Source organism: Bos indicus, chromosome 9, assembly GCF_029378745.1.
Source record: "Bos indicus isolate NIAB-ARS_2022 breed Sahiwal x Tharparkar chromosome 9, NIAB-ARS_B.indTharparkar_mat_pri_1.0, whole genome shotgun sequence".
Lineage (NCBI taxonomy): Eukaryota > Metazoa > Chordata > Mammalia > Artiodactyla > Bovidae > Bos > Bos indicus.
Window position 1 is genome coordinate 79,793,973 of NC_091768.1, and position 26,475 is coordinate 79,820,447.

General features: G+C 37.1%; 1 protein-coding gene across 2 annotated transcripts in view; it reads left to right on the forward strand.

The window, feature by feature from the left end:
* The window catches only part of VTA1 (vesicle trafficking 1), a 70,498-nt gene that overhangs the window by 14,302 nt on the left and 29,721 nt on the right, over window positions 1-26,475 (forward strand). For both annotated transcript variants that reach the window (XM_019967513.2, XM_019967511.2), the window contains exons 2-4: window positions 5,742-5,836; window positions 8,794-8,921; window positions 9,592-9,667. In XM_019967513.2, the coding sequence (XP_019823072.2) occupies window positions 5,742-5,836; window positions 8,794-8,921; window positions 9,592-9,667 (299 nt within the window). The remainder of the gene's footprint in view (window positions 1-5,741; window positions 5,837-8,793; window positions 8,922-9,591; window positions 9,668-26,475) is intronic.

The window sequence follows — 26,475 nt, forward strand, 5'->3', positions numbered from 1 at the left end:
TAACTGATGTCTATTTAATTTTCTGTGTGTATGTTTGGGTGAGGGTTTGCTTGAAATATGCTTGAAATGGTCATTTGAGAGGTTGAGAAAATAAGGAAATCAGTCTTTACACAATTAATATAAAATGTCTTCAGAGAATGCCAAAATAGGAAAGAAGATGAGACACAAAACAGAGAGCTTAAAGATTAGTTTCAAACCAGATGTTTCACACAGGACATAAAATGTTGGCATGTCATAAAAATATGTATGTTTAAAAAACTGTAGCTTGCTCAGTTTGTAGTGATGGAAAGTATATTTTACTTGCTCAAATAAATAATACTGGAATATTCAATATGAAAAAGTATTAAGCTAATTTGAGGTTGATAATTCTAATATTTATAGTGATGCTGATCTGTCTGTGGTCTGTGTTGCTGGTATGTAGATGCAGGGAGAGAGGATTGTTGGGCTTATGTATGAGTGTACGTTTGCCAAAGGAATGTAATAAAAAGATTCAGGGTTTAGAGATAGGGCAGTAAAGTCCTAGAAAAATCTGTCATAAAATCAAAGCTAGTTACAGAAGGAAGTTAAAGGAGAAAAGACTGATTGTAATGAAGAAGTAGGGAGACACCAATGAACTGGAAGCCTGTTGTAACAAACAGAGTTTAAAGTTGGAAGAAAAGCAGTTATGTTTAGAGTGAGTACATGGTATACTGATATTAGCAGTACAGCAGTTTGAAATGGTAATTTAGTTATGAGGTTACTGGCATATAAGGGAGAGTCCGTACAGTTATGGAAATCAGTATTGATAAGAACTGAGAGCACAGCACTGTATATGCATTAGAAATAGATTTGCTTTCTTATTGCAGAAAATTCAGAATTACAATGCATAAGTAAAGTAAGGATTTATTTCCTCATTTAAAAAAAAGTCTGATATTGGCAGTACCCAGTACCAATTCCATGAAATCATCAGGGACCCAGGCTTTTTCTGACTTCAAATCTATAAACCAGCACATGATTACCAAAGTCGCCTTGTGGTCCAAGCTACCTACTAGAGTTTCAGTCGTCCCATTTCTGTTCTAGGCAGGAGGGAGGAGAAAGGGGAATGAGTCATTTCCTTTCCCCTGCCATCATTCCCGTTTTACAGTCCTTCCAGAAGTCAGTCTCAACCACTTCTGGTTATATGATATTTGTCTTAGGTAACAGCATGGCCATATTTTGCTTTGAGGAATAGTGGAAAATGTACTGTTTTGGCTAGCTATATTACAACTCCCTAGTAATATAGGAGTCTTGTTAGTAAAGAAGACAGGGAGAAAGGATGCAAATAGGCTGCTAGCTGTCTCTGTCACAAGGCAGCAAAATTTTAAGATGGTGGAAAGATAAGGAAAGACCCTGAGATACATGAGCAATTACAAGCATAACAGTCCAGTGGAAGAGAATGGGTGAGCACTAGACCAGTGTATTTAGAAAGCCTTGAGAGAATACTGTAATAGTGGGATGCAAAAAGAAAACCAGTCATACTTGCCAACTCTTCTCTTAAATACTAGAAGGAATGTAAGAGAATTAAAACTCATTACTTGAGAGAACTGCAAAGAAAATGATTTCTTAAGTGACATTTAGGTTTTAATTAAGACAAAGAGGAAGAAGGAATCTGAGGAGAGGTAAGACAGTTTGCTGATTCTTCAGAATTGTTTCAACTGTTTTTTCAACAATAGTTCCAGGGAGTATGGTAGAAGGAATAGGGCTGTGTGGAGAAACATGGACTTGGTTGGGGCAAAAAGTATAGTTTACAGTTGAGAGGAGTAAGGATGCAATGAGCAGTGATGCTCAACCTTTTGCTTATCTACCCTCAAGTTTAAAATAATTAAACATGAATCTCCAATATTATGTAACTTTATAAATAATTTTTCTGTATTGATGTACTATACATACATACATACATACATACATACATATATGTGTGTGTGTGTGTGTGTGTGTATATATATATATATATATATAATAAAAATACTACATGTGCCTGACTCTGCAGCCCCATGAACTGCGGCCTGCCAGGCTCCTCTGTTGATGGGATTTTCCAAGCAAAGATACTGGAGTGGTTTGCCATTTCCTTCTCCAGGGGATCTTCCTGACCCAGGGATCAAACCCTGGACTCCTACACTGCAGGCAGATTCTTTACCTGCTGAGCTACCAGGGAAGCATATAAAAGAAAAGTACAAAGGATGAGATAAACATATCAATAAAAGGCTAATATTTTCTTCCCACACTCCAGCCATTCCCTGGACTCTTATGGGTCTCAAAGTCTGCAGCCTCAGTAGCTTAGGGTGAGAACTGTTAGGGGAAATAGAAGCAGCCTGGCACAGAATTTACCCCTACACTCAGCTAAAAGCCTTCCCCTTAAAAATAAGAGCAAGAACACTTAAAAGTCTTCAGAAAATTTTGGTAATACATTAAGACATAATAAGATTAAATTTCAAGGAAGAAAAAGCATATTATCAGTTATAGGTATTATCATGTGAGGAGATGACATTTGATCTGTAATCTCAGTAAAATCAAATAGCCAAGATATATAAAAAGTAAAAACATACTAAAGACGAATCATCAGACAAATCATTAGAGAAGGAAAGAATTTTTTACCACTTGCATTTGGGACAGATACCAGACTGAGGTAGATGCTAGTTATTAAATAGTTAGATTTGAAAAAGCAGAGGAAAAACTGGAAAAATTATGTAACTGAATTTCCAGTTTCTTGGAGATAAAGAGCTTTCCAAGCTTAGAGTTGATAGAAAAATCACTTTGGGTACATAAATATTTTAAGTTTCTGTATTTTAAAACAACATTCAAAAATTGAAAGATGGCATAATACTTGCATCCAAAATGTTTATTTTCCACAGAGCTCATGTGATGTACTTTTAATAAAAGAAATACAGCAAAAATGCTAGAAGAAAAGACCTGACAGCTCACTAAGAGGATGTGTTGGGGAGTTCTGTCACAGTTATAACAAAAGAAGAGCTGACTAAAACAGATATGAAGCTTGAACAACTCAAGAGATGACTGGTTTAAAAAGGGGAGGGTGATCAGCCATGCTTTTAAAAGGCATGGCATGGGGAGAGGTGATTCAAACCTAGTTCTCAAACGACCTGGGTATGTTATTAAATATGCCTGGTTAAAAGAAAGAGAAAAAGAAAATTTTGTCACATTGTGATCAAAGCAATGAATATAATAAGTGGGTTTCTATTTTTGCTTCCAGATTAGATTTTTTGTGTGTCATTAATACCCAGTGCTGGGTATTGTACAGTAAAAATGAAAGTATCATGCTTTTTACATTGTGAGTCAGTGTAAACCAGGACAGGTCTTTAAGAAACTCCATTTTTGCTTCTCATTGATAACTGGATGAATCAAAACCCTAAATTTGGTACAGAAATAAATACATTAATAAATTAAACTTCAAGCTCTGTGAGAGAACCCTAAAAGCCTAAGCCTTTAAAAGTAGTTCCTTCAGACACAGATATTGAATTTAAACACACTCAGAATACATGATTGTATTATTTGTATATTAACACATCTTTAAAGAAGGTGTGAATTGGAAATCATGAGAGTAACTAACAGCTTGCCATGTTCTAAAGCTGTAGCAAATAAAGCCACGATAGATAGTAGACTAACAAGTAACAAAGCAAGATAGACAGTATACAGAGTTGGGGCCTTTTGTCCCATGAAAATTTAATATATGATAATGAATGACAAAAGTGGCATTTAAAGCCATCAGGCAGAATGAGCTGTTCTTTCATTCATGTATTTTATCTATTCAGAAAATGTTTGTCGAAGGCCAAGGACTGTTGCAGATGCCGGGGATCCATCAGCAAACCAAGTAGACTACAATTGCCATTATCATGGAGTTTAAGTTGGAGTTGGAGAATCTTCGAAGAAATAGGTTGAATGATTCCCTGCTGAGGAGAAAAGACTAGAGCAGGAAAGGCGATAGTGTTCACAAGATTCCACTTGGGGGTGTGGGGGACAGGATAGCCCTCTTTCCTACTGTATAAGGAACTGCCGCAAGGCAGTTTGTTAAAAAGAAAGCGACCAAACAGAAAATTTGATGAAATTTTTGTTTTGATAGTTATTCTGCATTCATAAAAGAGGATATAGAGGTCTTCAGTACACCTCTAAGACCTTGAGTAGTGAAAATGCAAAATCAAAAGTGAGATAACACAGTCCTGAGACTGATAGGACGTTTAATACCAGTTTTTAATTTAATGTCAGTTTTTTGCGAGTTTGGGAGAAATGGCTGCTTGCATGTGTTGTTGTAGCTGTAACTGCATAGTGGTGATTTGTTTTGAAGGACAGTTGAAGAGTAGCTGTTCAAGTGAGAAAGGTACACATACTGCAAGCCAGCAGTTCTCCTTGATGTCTCCCAACGGGAACTCACGAATGTGCACTCAAGAAGGTCTGGTAGTGCAGCATGGCTTATAATGATGAAAATCTGAGAACTACCCCGTTGTGCTTTAGTTCAAATGTCGTGTCCATACTGTGGAGCCCTGTAGGGCTACGCAAATCTTCAGAGCATAGTGTTGAAACTGAGAGGAAAATTACAGGCAATATGTATACATACTGGTGGTAATAATTGCCACCGAACTTCACCGCTCTCATCACTGAGAACGCTGTTTAGGGTTGTGGTTTCAGAGAAGTTTTTAGCTTCACCCTTATCTGTAATATTTTTATTATTTTTTTTCAAGAGATGGTATTATTGTAGCCACACATTCCAGGAAACAAACTCCCTCAGAAGGACAATGCAGATAATGGAGTTCAGTTTATTACACCGATGGGCCCAAGGCAGAGTCTCCTCTTAGCCAAGGACCCCAACCAGTTTTTGTGAAAACCTTATATACCCTAAGTGTACGTGGTCAAACCCACCTCCCCGAAGTCTCTGAAATTAGTCTGAAGAAAGGAAAAGAAAGATGCAATCAAAGTTAACCCGTGATTCGTATGCCTTAAACCCATGATTCATATGCCTTAAGCCTAGGTAGTTAACAGTGGACAATTATCAATAGACCTGTGGTTATACCCCAATAAGCATAATAGAATTTATGATTCTATTTGGTTACACAGATAATTAGGGTATTCTTTTAGGCGACAGAGACTCTAGGTACGAGCCCTGGGGCTCTTCCATCCGGGGGTCTGGTTTTCCAGTTGATATGTCATTTCCATAGATACTGGGCATATAGCTCAAAGTCCACAGTCTGGCCCAAGATGGAGTCCTGCTTTTGAGATGGAGCCTGTTCTGTCTGTTTCCTCCTTCAATATGTTTATTTTTACGTGTATACATAAAAATGACCAAAACAATTCTCCCCATTAACCTCAGCTCAAGTGGCATTTCCCCTCTCCCAACGCATATTGTGTATTTTATCAGTTATCACGTATCTGGCCCTTGGCAAGTGCTCCTATACACAAGGTTGTTTTTCTGAATGCCCCCATTTATCCACTAAATTTAAATTGCAGGTTCTTTTGACAGCCTCAGACTGATCCTTTTATTTTAAATATAATGTAAAAAGAGAAGGCCTTCCTTCATAGAAATGTGTTATCATCATCATGAATCTTGTATTCTTTGGATAGTGTTTTTGTGTTTGTTATATTTGTGAATAAGATCCATAGTAAATTAAAGTTTTATTTCTAAATTCACTTAAATTTTAAATTATTTATTAGAGACAAAACATATTTTAAACATTCAGTCCTGGGAATTATTCATATCATTGTATTTTTCTTTATAGGTCGATTGTATGCGATGCAAACTGGAATGAAAATTGATAGTAAAACTCCTGAATGTCGTAAATTTCTGTCAAGGCTAATGGATCAGTTAGAAGCTGTAAGTTGAACACTGAACATTTTTCTGATTAATGTTTATAATGCCATTTTATTTGTGTGTGTGTGTTATTGTAGCTCTAACTGTTGGTAGCAATCAGCAGCGTCATTATAGCTGAGGAAAAAGTAGACAATTTTTTTTACATTTACATTATAGTGCTTAGGGAGTTGAAGGAAAAGTTGGTTTCAGTATCTTTCCCTATACATTATTTCTTGTTCCAGGTTATTGTAGACCTTTGAATCATTCTTTCATAAGTAATGAATCATTTCTAACCTTCCTTCATGCACTCACAAGGATGACTGATTAGAAATTCTTAAATAGCTCTTATAATAATAAAATGGGGGACCTCCCTGGCAGTCAGGTGGTTAAGACTCTGCTCTTCTACTGCATGAGGGGTGGGTTTGATCCTGGTGAGGGAACTGAGATCCCACATGCCACTGATACTGCTCCTGCTGCTGCTGAGTCGCATCAGTCGTGTCTGACTCTGCGACCCCAGAGACGGCAGCCCACCAGGCTCCACCGTCCTTGGGATTCTCCAGGAAAGAACACTGGAGTGGGTTGCCATTTCCTTCTCCAATGCATGAAAGTGAAAAGTGAAAGTGAAGTTGCTCAGTCGTGTCTGACTCTTCGCGACCCCATGGACTGCAGCCTACCAGGCTTCTCTGTCCATGGGATTTTCCAGGCAAGAGTACTGGAGTAGGGTGCCATTGCCTTCTCCGCCCACATGCCACAAGGCACAGCAAAAAAAAAGAAAAGAAGTGGGCTATTTATTTAGTGAAAAAGACAACAAGGCAAGTTTCCTATCGTCTCTTCCTCCCACTCTTAGTCCTGTGACAGGATACTCTTATGGTCCAAGCATTCTCCTCTGCCAGCAGAAATGTGGTAGGTGAACTATGATGTAACATCACAGATTGTGTAGAGGCACCAATCCAGGGAAAACTGAATGCATTTGATTGGGTATCAATATATCAGGAAGGCAATGCTATAGTAATTTCACTTAGCATTAAGGGCTCCACCCTGTGCCTCCCAGTCTCTTTTTTAACAGTGTCAAGGTCTACTCATTGCTTCATCTCCTCCCTGGGTTGGGAAGATCCCCTGGAGGAGGGCATGGCAACCTACTCCAGTATTCTTGCCTGGAGAGTCCCTTGGACAGGGGAGCCTGGTAGGCCACAATCCATGGGGTCACAGAGTCAGACACGACTGAGTGACTAACAAGAGAATTAGAAACCTAAATATTTATTTGACCAGTTGCATTATTTTGTTTAGAGAAACAAAACTTAAACATTAAAAATCAAAACACTTAAACCAGTCAGTCCAGAATCTTTCAGATCAAAGTCTTAGTTGTATGAAGCAGCCATGGATAAGAGTGTTCTTTCTACCCTGGTATGGGTGTCTGACCTTCTGAGGCTGTCATCTTCTGCTATTATCTACCCAAGGTAGGCCTGGTGGCATCACTGATGACCACTCAGCTGCCCTTGGAACCTGTCTGGCCTTCTGCTTCTAACACTGCTTCTGTGAATGCAGGAAAAGTTTGAGTACTCTTGGGAGTGAGGTTAGGAGGTGGACGAAAGAATGTGTCTGACAGGTAGCAGTACTTTGTAAAATACCATCTCTTACAGACATTAATATAGAATAAACCTCTATTAATTTTACAGCTTAACAATAATAGGTGAAATAACAACAGCTTATGGATAAGACAAAACTTAAATGGTTCTTTATAATACACAAAATGTAAAATCACATTTATAAAGGGACTTACCAGGAATTTTTTATTATCTACATTAAATAACAAGGAAGTTTATTCCATGGTGAGAACGTACCTGCTTGTATTATTATAATGTTTATAGTTGGTACACTTCAGGTATATTATGTTATTGCTGCCAGACATTTTATGTTGAGGATGAGATTAAATGGCATACTCCCACTAAATTTTTCTAGAAATAAATTGCCTCTCCAATTAAATTATTTCACAATGTGGATACAGTAAACTAGTGTTACATGTGGGACTTTTTTTTCCCTGTTTTTGTTGGGAGTAAGGATGCCCAGATGTCCTTAAATTCCAATATTCAGTCTCTTCCGGGCCTTAATTATGAGAATATTTACTTTGATGATTTTATGAAAAATTCTGTGGCTTTTTCTAAATTTAATTCTTTATAATGTTCTTTACAATAGTGTGATATTCAGATCTAATATTCTAGAAGGTCATTTTATTCCAATATGACAGTCTCAGTAAAATATAGGAATTAAATTTGTTGTTTTTAAATTACTTTTTCTGTGTGTAGGGAAGGGATGTACTGACTGGAAATTTACATGGGTGTAAATTGTGTTGATTTGAGGTGTATATTTGACTAAATTTAACAGTGTGCTCTGAGAGATACTTTTTAGGATATAATGATCCTTCTCATTGTATTTTTCTATATTTGATAGGAGATATTGAAATAGGAGTAAATTAAAAATTTAAATTATATGGCTAGGAAAGAATTTTTTAACTCCATTTTTCTTGTACATTTGAAATATTTGTCTGATGCTTTACATAGATAGTTGGGCATGTTATCTTTTTTTTTGCTCTTTTTTATTTTGATATTTTGGCTTCCCAGGTGGCTCAATGGTAAAGAATTCACCTGCCAATGCAGGAGACACAGGAGATGCGGGTTTGATCCCTCGGTCAGGAAGATTCCCCTGGAGGAGGAAGTAGCAACCCACTCTAGTATTCTTGCCTGGAGAATCCCATGGATAGAGGAGCCTGGTGGGCTGTAGTCCATAAGATGGCAAAGAGGCCAACACACCTGAGCATGCTCACACAAGTTTTGATATTTAGAACTAAATTATACTTTCAGGTTATCATGAGTATCTTTCTTCAACTTTTTATAAACATTGGATTTGATTATTAGGATTTCTTGTACTTGGTATATGCTTCTCTGAGTCCAGAATCATAAGTTCTATATCTCATTTCATTTTAGCTTAAGAAACAGTTGGGTGATAATGAAGCTATTACTCAAGAAATAGTTGGTTCTGCACATTTGGAGAATTACGCTTTGAAAATGTTTTTGTATGCAGATAATGAAGATCGTGCTGGGAGATTTCACAAGTAAGTATAGAAAGATCAAATAAAAATGACAAGTTTTATTACTGTATAACCAGACTTTATCCAGTTTTTTTCTTAATAAGTTCCAGGATTCCTGATTAATGATTTAGGTGTTTGTTTTGGGTTTTTTTTTTTTGAATCTTAGAATAAGTCTGGGTTACAAGAGTGATCCTGGCTTTTTAGATAACATGGCTGAAAGATAAGTACCCAGAGCAAATTCATTTTCTCAGTAAATACACTCTAACTAGCCATTCTTTAGCAGTTAATAAAATCTGTGTTACTATTAACCAAAACATCCTGGTTCAGTGATACTGATTTTAAAAATTTCCAATCCCACCGACTCAAATGATTTGTCATTATAGTAAAACTTAAATACAAAGAAATACACGTAGCATAATATCGATTCAGATAGTATTGCCACTACATTTTCTAAAATGAAAAGCGTATTGTAAAAACCTTATTGTACCATATGCACCTGTAATATGTGTTGTCACTTCCTGCTAATACAGATTACAGAAGGAGCTCCATTGTGTTCCTAAAATCTGATTTTATTGAAAACATGAACTTCAGAGTGCTTTTTAAAACATTGGAAGTTTTTTTCTTGTAGCTACAAGACTAATTATGCATCTTACATTTTTCATTTAAATTAGATGAACTCTCTTTTCTCTTCCAGAAACATGATCAAGTCCTTCTATACTGCAAGTCTTTTAATAGATGTCATAACAGTGTTTGGAGAACTCACTGATGAAGTGAGTGTATATTCTTTATTGCCTTATTAGCTAGAGATCAGTATTGGTTGCTTTTTATTAGTTTTGTCATTGCATTGTTTATTTAGAGCACTTGTCCATCAGAAATGTAGTAAAAGCAAAACGTGTAATTTTAAATTGTCTACTAGCTACATTTTAAAAAGTTAAAAACAAAAGGTGAAATTATTTTTTAACAATAAATGTTGTTTTTTTGTAGTAGGTTCTTTAAATCCAGCATGTATTTAACACTTAGTGAGTGCATGGCTACTAAATTGGTCTCTGAACCCCAGGTTCATTGTTTTATTTTATTGAGTTTTTAAATATTACTGATCCTTGATGCTGTTAAATTTATTTATTGTTATTTGGTAAACATTACTGGAGGCAGAAATTTTTTAGGACTGTTTTTTTTTCCCTATTTTGTTTCTTGCCAGAAATACTATTGTTAGAGATTTGTTTCTATTGTAAAATGCATATACAACTTGATATTTTACGAGGTACTTCCTATCCGTTTTATCAGTTTGTTTCTCAGAACCACTTTGAGATAAGTTGAGCACATATTCATTTTATGTATGAGCAAATGGAGGCTAAGTGATGAACTTATTGCCATTAGTTCAGTGTTGTTTTCACTGTAGTGGGCTTTACCATTCACATGGAAAAATTGTTTTCTGAGAGGAGAGAGATTAATTTAGAAAGAGAAAGAAGAAAAGGGAGTTATAAACGAGACTGATAGAGGAATGTCTTATTAGTGATTTGAAATCTCTGGAGAGATTGCTTTTTATGAAAAATGATTTTTTTTTCAAAATGGTTAGCTGTTCAGAGTAAAGTTCCAAACAAACGAATCTATGAGACAGTTTACATTTTCATAAAACAGTATATCAAAACTGTGCAAAATATTCTTTGTTTATATGTAAAATGAAGTGAAGCTCCAGGGTTGATGATCATAAGCTAAGTTTTTGAGTTGGCAGAAATGTGCAGTACAGTTCAAAACTGCTAAATGAGGGACACCTTGTACTGAGTGTGACTGTCCCTTATATTTCAAAGCATCCCTGACCCTTGCCCACGGAGCATTCCTCCATCAGTCAGATGACTGGAAACCACCAGCAGATATTTCCAAACACCCTCTAGGATATGGGGCAATGCCCACTGAGGGCCACTTCTGTCAGATTTTCTTGAAATAGAGAAGTACTGAATATAATAGAAAACTGAAACTTGGAGTGTGAAAACCAGAGATGCTTCTCACTTACTTATATTTTATAGGTTCTATAAATCCACTGCTTGGCTCCATTTCTGCTCCCGTCTCCTGTCACTATTTATCTAGATTTTTTCCTGTTTTACTAGTATGCATTGTTGTTGTTGTTTAGTTGCCCAGTCATGTCCGACTCTTTTGTGACCCCATGGACTGTAGACCACCAGGCTCCTCTGTCCATGGGATTTTTTTGGAGAGTACCAGGTGGGTGAAGGAGAAAAAGAGACCTGATTAGAAAAGTAAGTCATAAGCCAGATTAGACAGATGATAAAAAGACTGGCATCTTTAGTAAGGGGACCTTTTTGAATAAAGAGCTATACTTTGAGCAAAAGAACTAGTTAATGATTACTGTGGAACTTCATACAAAGTGGGCTGTCTTTGACCTGAGGAATAATAATATGTTTAAACTTAGATTTAAAATTTGAAGTGCAGGTATACCAACCAAAAATAAATTGCCACAAGACTCTTGGAATCAAAAGACAAGAAATATGCAAAAGAGAGGTGAAAATTTGAGTCAGGAGAGTAGACAAACTCTCAGGTTAAGAAGATAGTTTTGAAAGAGAATATGGTTAGATAAACATCCTGATAAACACCTGCATGTAAAAGGCTAGAGAAAGAAGTGAATAAAGAAATACAATTAGAGAAGAGGATGGAAATGTCAGATGTCAGAAGAGAACGTCATAATGAGGCAAAGTAGCAGATTGGTTTGCCATATCCTTCTGAGTGTCTCTTCCTTCTGAGAGGCGTCTCCTACTTCTTACTTGGAGGAGCTGCTTTTACCCACATATCTCAGAAGCACACACCCAGTTCCATGAAGTTATAACTGCCAACAATGGGGAACCCAGACAATAAAAGTGACAGATACAGGAAAAAGAACAAAATGTTCACAAATCTTAAGTGAGTAATTGAGATTTTGTTTTGTTTTTGCTTTAATTAACAGACATATAAATGTCTCTATTTAGCATGTAATTCATCTGTATTTCAAAAGAAAAAAGAATCTAAGTTTACATTTAGGTACTAGAGCCAGACATCCTGGAATGTGAGGTCAAGTGGGCCTTAGAAAGCTCACTACAAACAAAGCTAGTGAAGGTGATGGAATTACAGTTGAGCTCTTTCAAATCCTAAGAGATGATGCTGTGAAAGTGCTGCACTCAATATGCCAGCAAATTTGGAAAACTCAGCAGTGGCCACAGGACTGGAAAAGGTCAGTTTTCATTCCAATCCCAAAGAAAGGCAGTGCCAGAGAATGCTCAAACTACCGCACAATTGCACTCATTTCATATGCTAGCAAGGTAATGCTCAAAATTCTCCATGCCAGGCTTCAAAAATATATGAACCGTGAACTTCCAGATGTTCAGGCTGGATTTAGAAAAGGCAGAGGATGAGAGATCAAATTGCCATCATCCATTGGATCATCGAAAAAGCAAGGGAGTTCCAGAAAAACATCTACTACTGCTTTATTGACTATGCCAAAGCCTTTGACTGTGTGGATCACAACAAACTGTGGAAAATTTTTCAAGAGAAGGGAATACCAGACCACTTTACCTGCCTCTTGAGAAATCTGTATGACGGTCAAGAACCAACATTTAGAACCAGACATGGAACAGCGAACTGGTTCCAAATCAGGAAAAGAGTATGTCAAGGCTGTATATTGTTACTCTGCTTATTTAACTTATATGCAGATTACATCATGAGAAACGCCGGGCTGGATGAAGCAAAAGCTGGAATCAAGATTGCTGGGAGAGATATCAATAACCTCAGATACACAGATGACACGACCCTAATGGCAGAAAGTGAAGAAAAACTAAAGCGCCTCTTGATGAAAGTGAAAGAGGAGAGTGGAAAAGTTGGCTTAAAGCTCAACATTCAAAAAACTAAGATCATGGCATCCAGTCCTATCACTTCATGGCAAATAGATGGGGAAACAATGGAAACAGTAACATTTTTTTTGGAGGGGGCTCTAAAATCACTGCAAATGGTGACTGCAGCCATGAAATTAAAAGACACTTGCTCCTTGGAAGAAAAGTTATGACCAACCTAGACAGCATATTAAAAAGCAGAGACATTACTTTGCCAACAAAGGTCCGTCTAGTCAAAGCTATGGTTCTTCCCGTAGTAATGTATGGGTGTGAGAGTTGAACTCTAAAGAAAGCTGAGCACCGAAGAACTGATGCTTTGAACTGTGATTTTGGAGAAGACTCTTGAGAGTCCCTTGGACAGCAAGGAGATCTAACCTGCCCATCCTAAAGGAAATCAGTCCTGAATATTCTTTGGAAGGGCTGATACTGAAGCTGAAACTCCAATACTTTGGCCACCTGATGTGAAGAACTGACTTACTTGAAAAGACCCTGATGCTGGGAATGATTGAAGGCAAGAGGAGAAGGGGACAAAAGAGGATAAGATGGTTGGATCACATCACCGACTCAATAGACATGAATTTGAACAAGCTCTAGGAGTTGGTGATGGACAGGGAAGCATGGTGTACTGCAGTCCATGGGGTTGCAAAGAGTCGGACACGACTGAGCGACTGAACTGAAGAACCCTTAACAAGGAACAGCTTCCTTAGTTATTTGAACATAGTAGCTAAAGCTGGAGAAGGCAGTGGCAACCCACTCCAGTACTCCTTCCTGGAAAATCCCATGGGTGGAGGAGCTTGGTAGGCTGCAGTCCAGGGGGTCGCGAAGAGTCGGACACAACTGAGCGACTTCACTTGCACTTTCCACTTTCATGCATTGGAGAAGGAAATGGCGACCCACTCCAGTGTTCTTACCTGGAAAATCCCAGAAACGGGGGAGCCTGGTGGGCTGCCGTCTCTGGGGTCGCACAGAGTCGGACACGACTGAAGCAACTTAGCAGCAGCAGCAGTAGCGGCTAAAGACAGGACTATGTAATAGGACAAACGATAGGACTTCAAGAGGAGTTGGGGAAGATTTGTTTAGATACTGAGGATACTAAAGAATGAATGTAGTATAAGCATGAAAGGGACATTTTCCCAAAGTTTTTATGCTATTTTCTTTCCCTATCTCATCACATAACCTACTACATACTTCCTTTGCCTTGCATATACACTAAAGTAGGAAATCAACATCTGTTTTGGTGGTTAAAGGATCAAAAAATCAGGAGGGGTCTGAAATAGTATGGAGAAAATTAGGCTTATAGGGACGGCATGGAAAGGACGTTCCTGAAGTTATTTTATTGGGCTTAGATTTATTCTTTGTGTCTTCATGTAAATCCTGCATTTTAATTAGAAAAGGAATTGTACACACAATTAATGTGTACGTATAAGTAGGTACTTTTCACTGCCTTACATATGTTTGTTACAGCATGCAAAATTTGTATATCCAGTGAAAGTTGTATATATCAAAATTATAATTTCTTTGGCATACAGTACTGACATTTCTCATATCCATTATTAAACGATCTTATCCTTAACATGACTAGTGAGTGGGTTTTTGACCATGATTGAAGATTGACAAGGAAAGTAAAATACTGGCAAGATTGTCCATGCATCAGTAACATAATCCCCCAGCCAACCAGTTTGATCACCCTAGTTTCAAATTCTGTTTTCTCTTACTTTTAGTGTTGTTTTGTTCCATCATTTTCCATTTCTAGAAATGGCATCTCCATCATTATCACTGAGGTAATAGCTTTTTCAAAACAATGATTTAAAGTGTTACAATTGTAAACAGTGCTCCACTTTAGCAGCTGCTGCCAAAACAGATAAATTAGATGGTCACCGGCGTTAACTTTCAGTTGTAGGTTCTCGTTGTTGAAGAAATCTAAGGCTTGTATTTATTAATTTATGTTTTAAGCACTTGATGCCCAAATCAAGATGCAAACTATTGGAACATTGCTTATTTCAGAATAGCTATTAATCCCATGAGATGTTTTAACTTACAACAGTTATAACTGTTACTTATAACAGTTGTAACTCATTCCCTTCTTTCAACTTTCACTTCAGTTCATTCTGTACTTTAAAAACACTAGCAGAGACAAAGACAGGAAACAGAAAGGTGGGAAAAGAATGAGTTTAAGGATTTCAGGTAGGCAGATTTTTTTTTAATATATACTCCTGTGGGTAGCTTTCAGGACTTGCTATATCTTATTTGTTCATTTATAAAGGAAATGTAATGGTTATTAACTGCATAGTATCTCACAGTTTTTTGATAAAACTTAAACTCTTCAAAAAGATTGTTCCTCTTGCTTCTCAAAGAATGCTAGTTGAGAAACATTAAAGCCTACAATAACAAAAAATAGGGAAGGGAAAGTCATGATTATCTTATATTTTTATTTGTATATTTTAAAATAATCTTTTAATTTTGTCATCTTTATAATCAAGATAATGATTTAATTAGCATTAAATTTTTAATGCTGTCTTTAATCATTTTAATTATATTTTCTAAAGTTTAAAAAATAGTATTTTTTTTTGCTATCAGCTCTGAAAAATTTTAAAAGAACAGAAAGGTAGTTGTCAGAGCCAGGCCTTACTGAACTCCAAACCAAGAGGTCATTTTACCTCTCTGGAATTGGTTTTTCCTCTGTAAATAAAATGGGAAGCATGGTTGAGCAGATCTCTGAGGTCCTTTGCAGCTATCTAGATCTATGATTATACATGCCAAGCATGCAAGAAGAGATGGGAGAGGGCAAATAAAAAACAAAGATGAGAAAGGAAACAAAAAAGGAAAGGAGAGAAGCAAATATAGTTTTTGATTAAAAGCTCCAAAAGGAGAGATGAGAAATTACCCATATAAGTTGTATAAATGATAATGAAAAGTAGAGCCACCAGAAATGATGACAGCAAAAAACTAATCTCTAGTAATAAAAAAGGAGAAGAAACATGATATGGCATTGTGGGGGTTATCAGTGTAGGAGGTAACAGGGTGAACATCTAGGGCCATCTGTATGGCATTTATACATAAAGATGTGAAGTCTTCTAATTAAATTTATTTAACATTTCAGCCTTTTTTTAAAGGTCAGTCATTCACAAGCTATGTTACTACAGATAACCTAATGAATTTTCCTATTTTAGGCTCTTTTTCCATGCTCTCCTCCATCATTGTTTTAGTGAAGAACCTAACAGAGACTTTTCCTTTCCTGGTATTGCAAGTCCAGGCTCCTTCTTGGTACTTCTTACCAGTCCCTTTTTACATTTGTCAGACCTATCTGCTTACCGCCATCTCCACTTTCACCGTTGTAAACTGTTTTTTTTTTTTTTAGCTGCTTTGTCTGGGTCTTGCCTTCTCTACAAGTCTTAGCTACGTTATTCTAGCCCTTATGTGCATTTTTCCATTCTCTCAGATTTTCCATGATTGGGATTAACTATATGATTGTGAAACTATAAATGCATTAACTTAAGGTTTATATATTGTATTTTAGAATAATTATACTGCACATCCTCAAAGGAAGAACTTTGTCTCATTCTACTATTACATCATATTTGGCAGTAACTATAAATTTGGACATTGGTTAAAATCTCAGAGTGAAAACAGTAGCTATTCAGTAGCTGTTTAGCTATAGCTATTTCAAAAGTTGCTATAGTTTCATTTTTCTATCTATAAAAGAAGATAAGGTTCAGACTTGCTTACACAGAACTTCTTTTATAATTCTTATAAAATGCAATAGATATAATCTTTCTTGGTCTATTTTCTGACTTTTTTTCCTTTTAATTTCATGTCAGTATTCATAGTTGCCCCAAATTTTTAAAGTCTACATTTTCTTTAGTCTTTAGCTTTAAAAAAAAAATACTTTATCTGTTGCTATTCTGTTTCTAAGCTCTCCTATCTGTTTGGTAGACCCTGGTTCAATTACACGGTCAGGAAGATCCGCTGGAGAAGAAATAGGCAACCCACTCCAGTATTGTTGGGCTTCCCTGTGGCTCAGCTGGTAAAGAATCCACTTAGAATATGGGAGACCTGGGTTCAATCCCTGGGTTGGGAAGATCCCCTGGAGAAGGGAAAGGCTTCCCACTCCAGTATTCTGGCCTGGAGAATTCCACGGACTGTATAGTCCATGGTGTCCCGAAGAGTCAGACATGACTGAGCAACTTTCATTTAACTCTTTTAACTGTGCTTTATATAATTCCATCTCAGAATTTGATTAAATTTATAGTCATGTAAACTTTTACCATTCCTATAGCTGTCTTGGAATCAGTGACCCAGTTTTAGGTATAGAGTCACCAGAGTATATGTTAAATTTTTTACTTTTCTGTTGTGAAGCAAGCAATGTTCAAACCATAAATAGGTTATATTCCTACTTGAACATCTTGTGTTAACTACTTATGGCCGCGTTGATAGACTTCCTTTTATTGTATTTTAGGTTTATTTCACTTCTAGCATGTTTGAGGAGCAGATACCATTTTACCTTTATCTGTTGAATTTCTGCTAATTTGAGGGAATCAAATGGTATGTTTTCCTGCCCTCATGGGGGTAGTGTTCCAACTTGGAAAGAGAAGCAGAATAACTGATTGTGATGCTATACGGTGTGGTAAGGGCAAAATACAGTAAAGGGATATACTCCTGCCGTTTGTCTGGCACTGTACTTAGACACTTTTTTCACTTTCACAACCCTGAATTACAGTGAGAAAACAGACTCAGAAAATATAAGTTCCTTATGCCCAGATGCTATGCCCCAGTGCAGTATTCACAAACTCTCTGTGATAAAGGTCCAGCCTCTTTTTTTTTTTCCTTTTAATAGCCATTGTGTTGCAGACTGATTGTTTTGTAAAATACAAGTTATGATTATCTAGAAAAATAACACTTTAAAGAGACATATAAAATACAAGCCAGATTTGTTTTGTCTGCTAAATGCTCTCAATTTCTGTACTATCTTGTCACAAAACTGGTAAACAGTTTGCGAGCCAGCTCTGGTTCTCGGACCATATTTTGATTGGCGCTAACCTACATTCCTCTATTGGAGCTCCTAGAGAATCCTGTTTATATTTCAATCTGGAACTCTCCCTACTTAAAAAACAGAGCTGCAACATAACTAGGATGATCATGTACATGAATAGCTGGCTTCAAAGGAGATGATCTGTTTAAGGTATTCATTTGCAGTGGAAAGTTTGGAATTATTGCTAGCCTGGAAAACCATGGTAGATTAGAAGAAATGCATCTCCTTACAAAAATCATGAGTTTTTCTTTTTTTGTTTTTATTGGCTGTGTTGGGTCTTCATTGCTGCATGCAGGCTTTCTCTACTTGGGGAGGGAGGTAGGGTTACTCTTCATTGCCATGCTGGGCTTCTCATGGCACAGCCTTGTCTTGTTGCATAGCATGGGCTCTAGGCACTTGGGCTCAGTAGTTGTGGTACATGGGCTTAGTTGACCTGTGGCATATAGATCTTCATATGACAGATCTTTGTGGCATATGACAGACTTCATTTTTTTGAGCTCCAAAATCACTGCAGATGGTGACTGCAGCCATGAAATTAAAAGACACTTACTCCTTGGAAGAAAAGTTATGACCAACCTAGAGAGCATATTAAAAAGCAGAGACATTACTTTGCCAACAAAGGTCCGTCTAGTCAAAGCTATGGTTCTTCCAGTAGTCATGTATGGATCTGAGAGTTGGACTCTAAAGAAAGCTGAGCGCTGAAGAACTGATGCTTTTGAACTGTGGTGTTGGAGAAGACTCTTGAGAGTCCCTTCAACTGCAAGGAGATCCAACCAGTCCATCCTAAAGGAGATCAGTCCTGAGTGTTCATTAGAAGGACTGATGCTGAAGCTGAAGCTCCAATACTTTGGCTACCTAATGCAAAGAACTGACTCATTTGAAAAAACCCTGATGCTGGGAAAGATTGAAGGCAAGAGGAGAAGGGGACAACAGAGGATGAGATGGTTGGATTGCATAACCGACTCAGTGGACATGAGTTTGAGTAAACTCCTGGAGTTGGTGATGGACAAAGAGGCCTGGCGCGCGGCAGTCCATGGAGTCACAAAGAGTTTGACATGACTGAGCAACTGAACTGACACTGAACTAACATGGATCTTCCCAGGCCAAGGATCAAACCTGTGTCCCCTGCATTGACAGGCAGATTCTTAATCACTGGACCACCAGAGAAGTCCCCAAGTCATGTGTTTTGTACATATATCATACCTTAAGTTTTCATGCTCTCACTATATACTGAAAGTCTCATTCTTAGTAATTATAATAATAAATAGATCTATGAGGGTAGTATTGTCTCTCTTGCTAGATTAGAAATTTCTCTTTTATTCACCTCTGGATAATAATTGCCAAGAACAGTGGCTTGTATCTGCTCTTCAGTTAACTGTAAGTGAATGGAGTAGTTTTGCATGCAGTGTTAGTATAATGTGGTTAAGAGTACTGCAGGCATTGACCTCAAAATTCCATATGCCACTTTGTAACTGTGTGACTTTGGGTAATTTATTAGAGTTATGTAAACTTGTTCCCACGTCTGTAAAATGAGGAAAAGTATAAAGCCTGCTTCATGAAGGTGTCCTGGATTTTAAATGAGAAAATTCATGTAAAGCCTTTAACAAAGTACCTAGCATATAGTAAATGCTCAACAAACATTAGTTTTTGCTTTTCTTAGTTGGTGGATGATCTTCTAGTGTCCTGTGTTTAGAAAGGATATCCTTATCTACTCAATCTTACATATTAAGGTATATTTATTCAGAAATAAGCATTATGTATTATTACTTTATATTTGGATGTCCAGCATATATGGTTGGAGTTCCAAAACAGACTAGAAAGAAAGTGTTGAAAAAATAATGGCCATACACTTTCTAAACTGGGAGAAAAAATACTTGTGGATCCAAGAAGCTCAGTGAATCTCTACTAAAATAAACACAAAGAAACCATACCCAAGAGCATCATGGTCCAACCTGTAAAGATCACTGATGGAAGAAAGAAATCTTGAAGGAGCAGTCTTGGGAAATAACGCATTACACGCAAGGTAACAGTGCTTTGAAAGATGGTTGATTTCTCTTTTTCTTTTAAACATTCTGCCAAGAAGATAATGAAATTGGCATATTTAAAGTACTAAATATACTTTGGCCACCTGATGCAAACAGCTAACTTATTGGAAAAGACCTTGATGCTGGGAAAGATTGAAGGCAGGAGGAGAAGGGGACAACAAAGGATGAGATGGTTGGATGGCATCACCAACTCGATGGACATGAGTTTGGGTAAGCTCCGGGGGTTGGTGATGGACAGGGAAGCCTGGCGTGCTGCAGAGAGGGGTTGCAAAGAGTCAGACGTGACTGAGTGAACTGAACTGAAAGTACTGAAAAAAAAAAAAAATGAGCAAAAAACCCTGACAACTCAGAATTCTATGTAGAGCAAAGCAAATAATGAAGGTAATACTCCAAATAGGAAAAGGAGTACGTCAAGGCTGTATATTGTCACCCTGCTTATTTAACTCCTATGCAGAGTACATCTTGAGAAACGCTGGGCTGGGTGAAGCACAAGCCGGAATCTAGATTGCCAGGAGAAATATCAATAACCTCAGATATGTAGATGATACCACCCTTATGGTAGAAAGTGAAAAGGAACTAAAAAGCCTCTTGATGAAAGTGAAAGTGGAGAGTGAAAAAGTTGGCTTAAAGCTCAACATTCAGAAAACGAAGATCATGGCATCTGTTCCCATGACTTCATGGGAAATAGATGGGGAAACAGTGGAAACAGTGTCAGACTTTATTTTTATGGGCTCCAAAATCACTGCAGATGGTGATTGCAGCCATGAAATTAAAAGACGCTTACTCCTTGGAAGGAAAGTTATGACCAACCCAGATAGCATATTCAAAAGCAGAGACGTTACTTTGCCAACAAAGGTCCATCTAGTCAAGGCTATGGTTTTTCCAGTGGTCATGTATGGATGTGAGAGTTGGACTGTGAAGAAAGCTGAGCGCCGAAGAATTGATGCTTTTGAACTGTGGTGTTGGGGAAGACTCTTGAGAGTCCCTTCAGCTGCAAGGAGATCCAACCAGTCCATCCTAAAGGGGATCAGTCCTGGGTGTTCAATGAAAGGACTGATGCTGAAGCTGACACTCCAGTACTTTGGCCACCTCATGCAAAGAGTTAATTCATTGGAAAAGACCCTGATGCTAGGAAGGATTGGTTGCAGGAGGAGAAGGGGATGACAGAGGATGAGATGGCTAGATGGCATCACCGACTCGATGGATGTGAGTCTGGGTGAACTCCGGGAGTTGGTGATGGACAGGGAGGCCTGGCGTGCTGCGGTTCATGGGTGGCAGAGTCAGACACGACTGAGCGACTGAACTGAACTGAATACCTTCAAATAATGAAGGTAAAATAAAAGGCATTTTTAAATCAATTAATTCATGACTAGAAGTTCTGCAATAAAGAACTAAAGAACAGCAGAAAGGAAGCTTTTCAGGATGAAAGAAAATGATTCTAGATGACAACTTGAATTTATAGGAAGGAATAAAGTATAATGATATAGTGTATAATATTGATACATAAAACTATATATTTTTTCTTCATTTCTTTAAATAAATATATGCCTGTTTAAGTAAAAATCATTGTAACTATACATATATATATTTGGTAAACCCAAAAGAGAGCAGAGAAAGGGAATAGGGAGAAACAGGAATAGATAGGACTAATATAAAACAAATGGCAAATTTTAAGCCTACATACAGCTGTATGAGTACATACTATAAATGTAAATGAAATAACACTCCAAATTAAAAGTAGAGATTTATAAAAGAGCAAGCCTTAACTTTATACTATTTATAAGAGACATCCTTATTTTGAAAATGAAATGATGAAAAAATAATCAATGTAAATATACTAAGTTAGAAAGATTGGAAGTGGTCATATTAGATAAGGTAAATTTTAAGGTGTTTTACTAGAGGTAAAATGGGCCATTTTGTTCATCAGTTGTTACAGTTCATTAAGAAGATACCAGTTATAAATGTCTGTGTATCTCGTAAGACTTTAAAACTTTATGAAAAAAAAGTGATAGAAATAAAGAAAAAATATAAAAAATCCTAATTATAGTTGGAGATTTTAACATGCTCCTCTCAGTCATTGGTGGATAAATAGTTTAAAAACAGATTAACTAAAATGAATAAAGACTGGCCACATCTCAAATATTGACTAGAATGTGCAAACAAGAGCTTTCATATATTGCTTGGTGAAAATGTTAGATGTAATAACCACTTTGGGAAAAGATTTGGCTGATTTTTATAAAGTTAAACATCCACCTACCTTTTATCCAGCCATTCCTCAGTGTTTATCCAAGAGAAATGAAAACATATCCAGAAAAGACTTGTTCAAGAGTGCTCATAGGAACTTTATTCATAATAGCCTAAAGCTGGAAACAACCCAAATGTCCACCAACAGAGGAACTGATAAATAAATTGTGCTTCTATTAAGGTATGAAAAGGTGCTACTGACGTACCCTAAAACATGCTTCAATTTTGTAGACGTTATGCTGAGCAAAAAAAAAAAAACAGAAGAATACAAACTGTATGATTCGCTTCATATAAAGTATTACAATATTTAACTTTATTCTAGTGAAGAAAATTAGTATTTTGGTGTGTGTTGTATTTTGATAAGAATACATTATACACTTATGAATCTTTTTGTCAAAACTCAGCCAACTATATACACTTAAGATTTGTACATAGCAAGGTATATCAATTTTACCACACCAAAAAAATGCTGAATATTGAACTATTATTAGTAGGTTTGGTTTTTCTTGATAGTATTTGGTTGGCAGTTCTAAAACTGCATACTCTGTATTCAAGAATTGTGCAATTGAGTAAATATATTGAGGGAGCCGGGTTTCTAACTTCTGGGAAAGGAAGGTACATTAGGGGATGGGAGAAGACTAGATTGTGTTATAGTGTTGGATTCGAATTGGCGATGTCCATATTAACCCATGCTTTTAAATATATTATACAAATAAGGCAAACTAGAATATGTATTTAAATAGTTATATATATATAAATATGTGTATAGACAATAACTGTGTTTATGTACATGCAGTGTATATACATAGATTTGTGTATACATGCGCATAAAACATAATATCCATATCTCTGTACTGAAAGGACCTAGAAGCAATGATGCATCAATAACAGTGAGCACGTGTAGTGCCTGAGTTTGGATTCTAAATACCCTTCAGGGCTCACAGAACTGAATCTTGGGCTGGGTCAGGGAAAGTCCTAGATGAAGCTGGGCCTTCTTATTCTGCCAGAAAATAAAGAAGTGGTTCACATAATCACAAGCACATATCAGAAAGATCCAGAAGCCAACTTGAAAGTGTTCCTACTGTCTGTATCAGGGACAATTTGACTACCAAAATATGGTCTTAATAGGTAACCCATTGAAAAGTAAGAATTCATGGCTCCCTACTGAAGCATACAATGAAATAAATAAATAATGAAAGGATAGAGAAAGCTTCTTACAGTAAAGTTATGACTAATAAGTAGAGAAGTAGAGAAATAACAATAAAGTTAGAAATCATTCATGGGGTTTAAAACTAGTAGGTAGAAAATTTGGTGAAGAACAAGATGTTTATGTTAGTATCTAAATATCTCCCCCTCAAATTATTTATTAAGTTTAAAAGGAAAAATATTAAGCTAGTAATGGAGAAAGCTGTCTGATACCACCTTAACCAAGTCGTCAAACCTAATACAGCCAGTAACGGGACCAACTAATACTGTGTGCCTCCTAATGAGTTGAAATAAGAAAGACAAACATCTCACAACCTGAACCTAATCATAAGGAAACGTCAGACAAATCCAAACTGAAATGTCAGTGTCCAGAAACACTAATAACAAAGGCTGTCTGGATCAAAGGCTGAAAAGACCTGACAACTAAATCAGGTTTGCTTTTTAAGTTATTAAAAATAGACCCAAGGGAGGAACTACCAAGGACATCACTGGGCCATTTATAAAATTAATTGGGACTGTGTATCAGATAGTACTCTTGTGTAAGTGTTAAATTTCCTGATTTTAATAACCATTGTCTATGAGATTGTCCTTCATCTTGGAAAATGCTTAATGAAAGGGTAAGAGGGCAGAGTGACTTAAATTAGTACTGATAAAAATGCAGTTAACATTTTGCATACTAAGAAGTCAGGCATATGTAAGTAGATTGATAAAATGTAAACAATTGGGTGATCTGAGTGAAAGATTCTGTACTAGTCTTAAAAACTTTTCTCCCAGCTTAATGAAATTATATAAAATAAATTACTTCTGAAAACATATATATCTGTATATATAGAGAGAGAGAGGTTTTTTTTTCCCCAAAAAAAGATATTAGCTTCTTTTCTTGCCCTGGTGGACTAGGTTTTATATGATTAATGCTCATACCTTCTTTGGATGAAAGTAGAAAGTGAAAGTCATGTCAGATTATTTGCGACCCCATGGACTGTACAGTCCTTGGAAGTCTCCAGGGCAGAAAGAATACTGGTGTGGGTAGCCTTTCCCTTCCCCAAGGGATCTTCCCAACCCAGGGATCCAACCCAGGTCTCCCTCATTGTGGGCAGATTCCTCTGTCCCTGGGGATTCTCCAGGCAAGAATACTGGACTAGGTTGCCATGCCCTCCTCCAGGCTGTCTTCCCAACCCAGGGATCGAACCCAGATCTCCCTCATTGCGGGCAGATTCTTTATCAGCTGAGCTACCAGGGAAGCCCAAGAATACTGGAGTGAGCGGTATATCCCTTCTCCAGGGGACATTCTTGACCCAGGAATCGAACCAGGATCTCCTGTATTGCAGGCGGATTCTGTACTAGCAGAGCTACCAGGAAAGCCGACTTTGGATATCTTTTGGCTAATTGGAGTATACATTCCAAATATTGTAAAAAATAGAGTAAATTTAAATGTGCATTTTAGTTAAGATTTTTTGCTACAGTTTTACTCTCATTTTTGTTGTTTTTTTTTTGTAAAATTCTAGTTGCTTTGAAAAATAAAAAGGCGTAAAATTTTGAATAAATCTACATGAAATGTGTAATTTGTGATTATAAACTTCAATATTTGAATCATTGTGATAGTAAATTTGTTGAATATGTACTTTTAAAGTGATTCTCATTGTGCTATGTCCAATGTTAATAGGAGTTATATATAGCCCTAATTTTTTGTGTATAATATACTTGGAAGATCATGGCATCCAGTCCCATCACTTCATGGCAAATAGATGGAGAAACTGGAAAACAGTGGCTGACTTTATTTTTTGGGGCTCCAAAATCATTGCAGATGGTGACTGTAGCCATGAAATTAAGAGACGCTTACTCCTTAGAAGGAAAGTTATGACCAACCTAGAGACCATATTAAAGAGCAGAGACATTACTTTGGCAACAAAGGTCTGTCTAGTCAAGGCTATGGTTTTTTCAGTAGTCGTGTATGAATGTGAGAGTTGGACTATAAAGTAAGCTGAACGCTGAAGAATTGAGGCTTTTGAACTATGGTGTTGGAGAAGACTCTTCAACTGCAGAGATCCAACCAGTCCATCCTAAAGGAGATCAGTCCTGAGTATTCATTGTAAGGACTGATGTTGAAGCTGAAACTCTAATACTTTGGCCACCTCACGCAAAGAGCTGACTCATTTGAAAAAACTCTGATGCAGGGAAAGATTGAAGGCAGGAGGCGAAGGGGATGACAGAGGATGAGATGGTTGGATGGCATCACCAACTCAATGGACATGAGTTTGGGTAAACTCTGGGAGCTGGTTATGGACAGGGAGGCCTGGCATGCTGCGGTCCGTGGGGTTGCAAAGAGTCAGACATGACTGAGCGACTGAACTGACTGATACTTGGGAGAATTGTGGGCCTAAGGGTACAGATGTATTATCTGTGATGTTGTCACCAAGTTAGAGATTTTTACTTTCTTTCATGTCGCTAACTACTTCGAAATGTTATGAAAACTGTGACCAATCTTCCATCCATACGTGTATTGCTTTTTTGCATATAACTTAGGGAGTTTCAAGGATACCCTTAACCCTATCCCCTGACTTTTCCTTGGAAGCCCAAGTCAACCTGTGCACTCAAGTTTAATGTTCACATGTATTCATTAGCAAAATGCCATTCTAGGACAACCAGCTTCAGAATCATTTGCGGTACTTGATTTTAAAAAAACATGGATTCCAGAATCTGCTCTCCATTCATTCATTCACCAAATATTTGTTAATCTCTACTATATTCTAGACACCATTCTAGGCACTAGTAATACAGCAGTGGATTAAATCCCTGACATCATAGGAATCACATTTCTCTGGTAAGGATAGACATTAAACAAATAAATGTTTAGTGTGTCAGATAAACATCATGGGAAGTCTCTCATGGTGGGGATAGGAAGTTCAGTTTAAATAAGGTATTTGGGAAAGGTCTCACTAAGAAGACAACATGGAAACGAAGCTCTGAAGAAGATAATGAAATGAATCATACAGATGTTCCAGGAAGAGACAAAAAGTGCCAAGATTTGTGAACAGCAGAGTTACCCATTAAAGTTCAAGACATAACAAGAAAGACAATGTAGCTGAATCGAGAGTGAGAGGAATGGAGGGAGGTGAGGAGGTGGGCAGGGAGTTCAAACATAATTGATTGAATTTGACTGCTGTGTTTAAAGTATTATTACA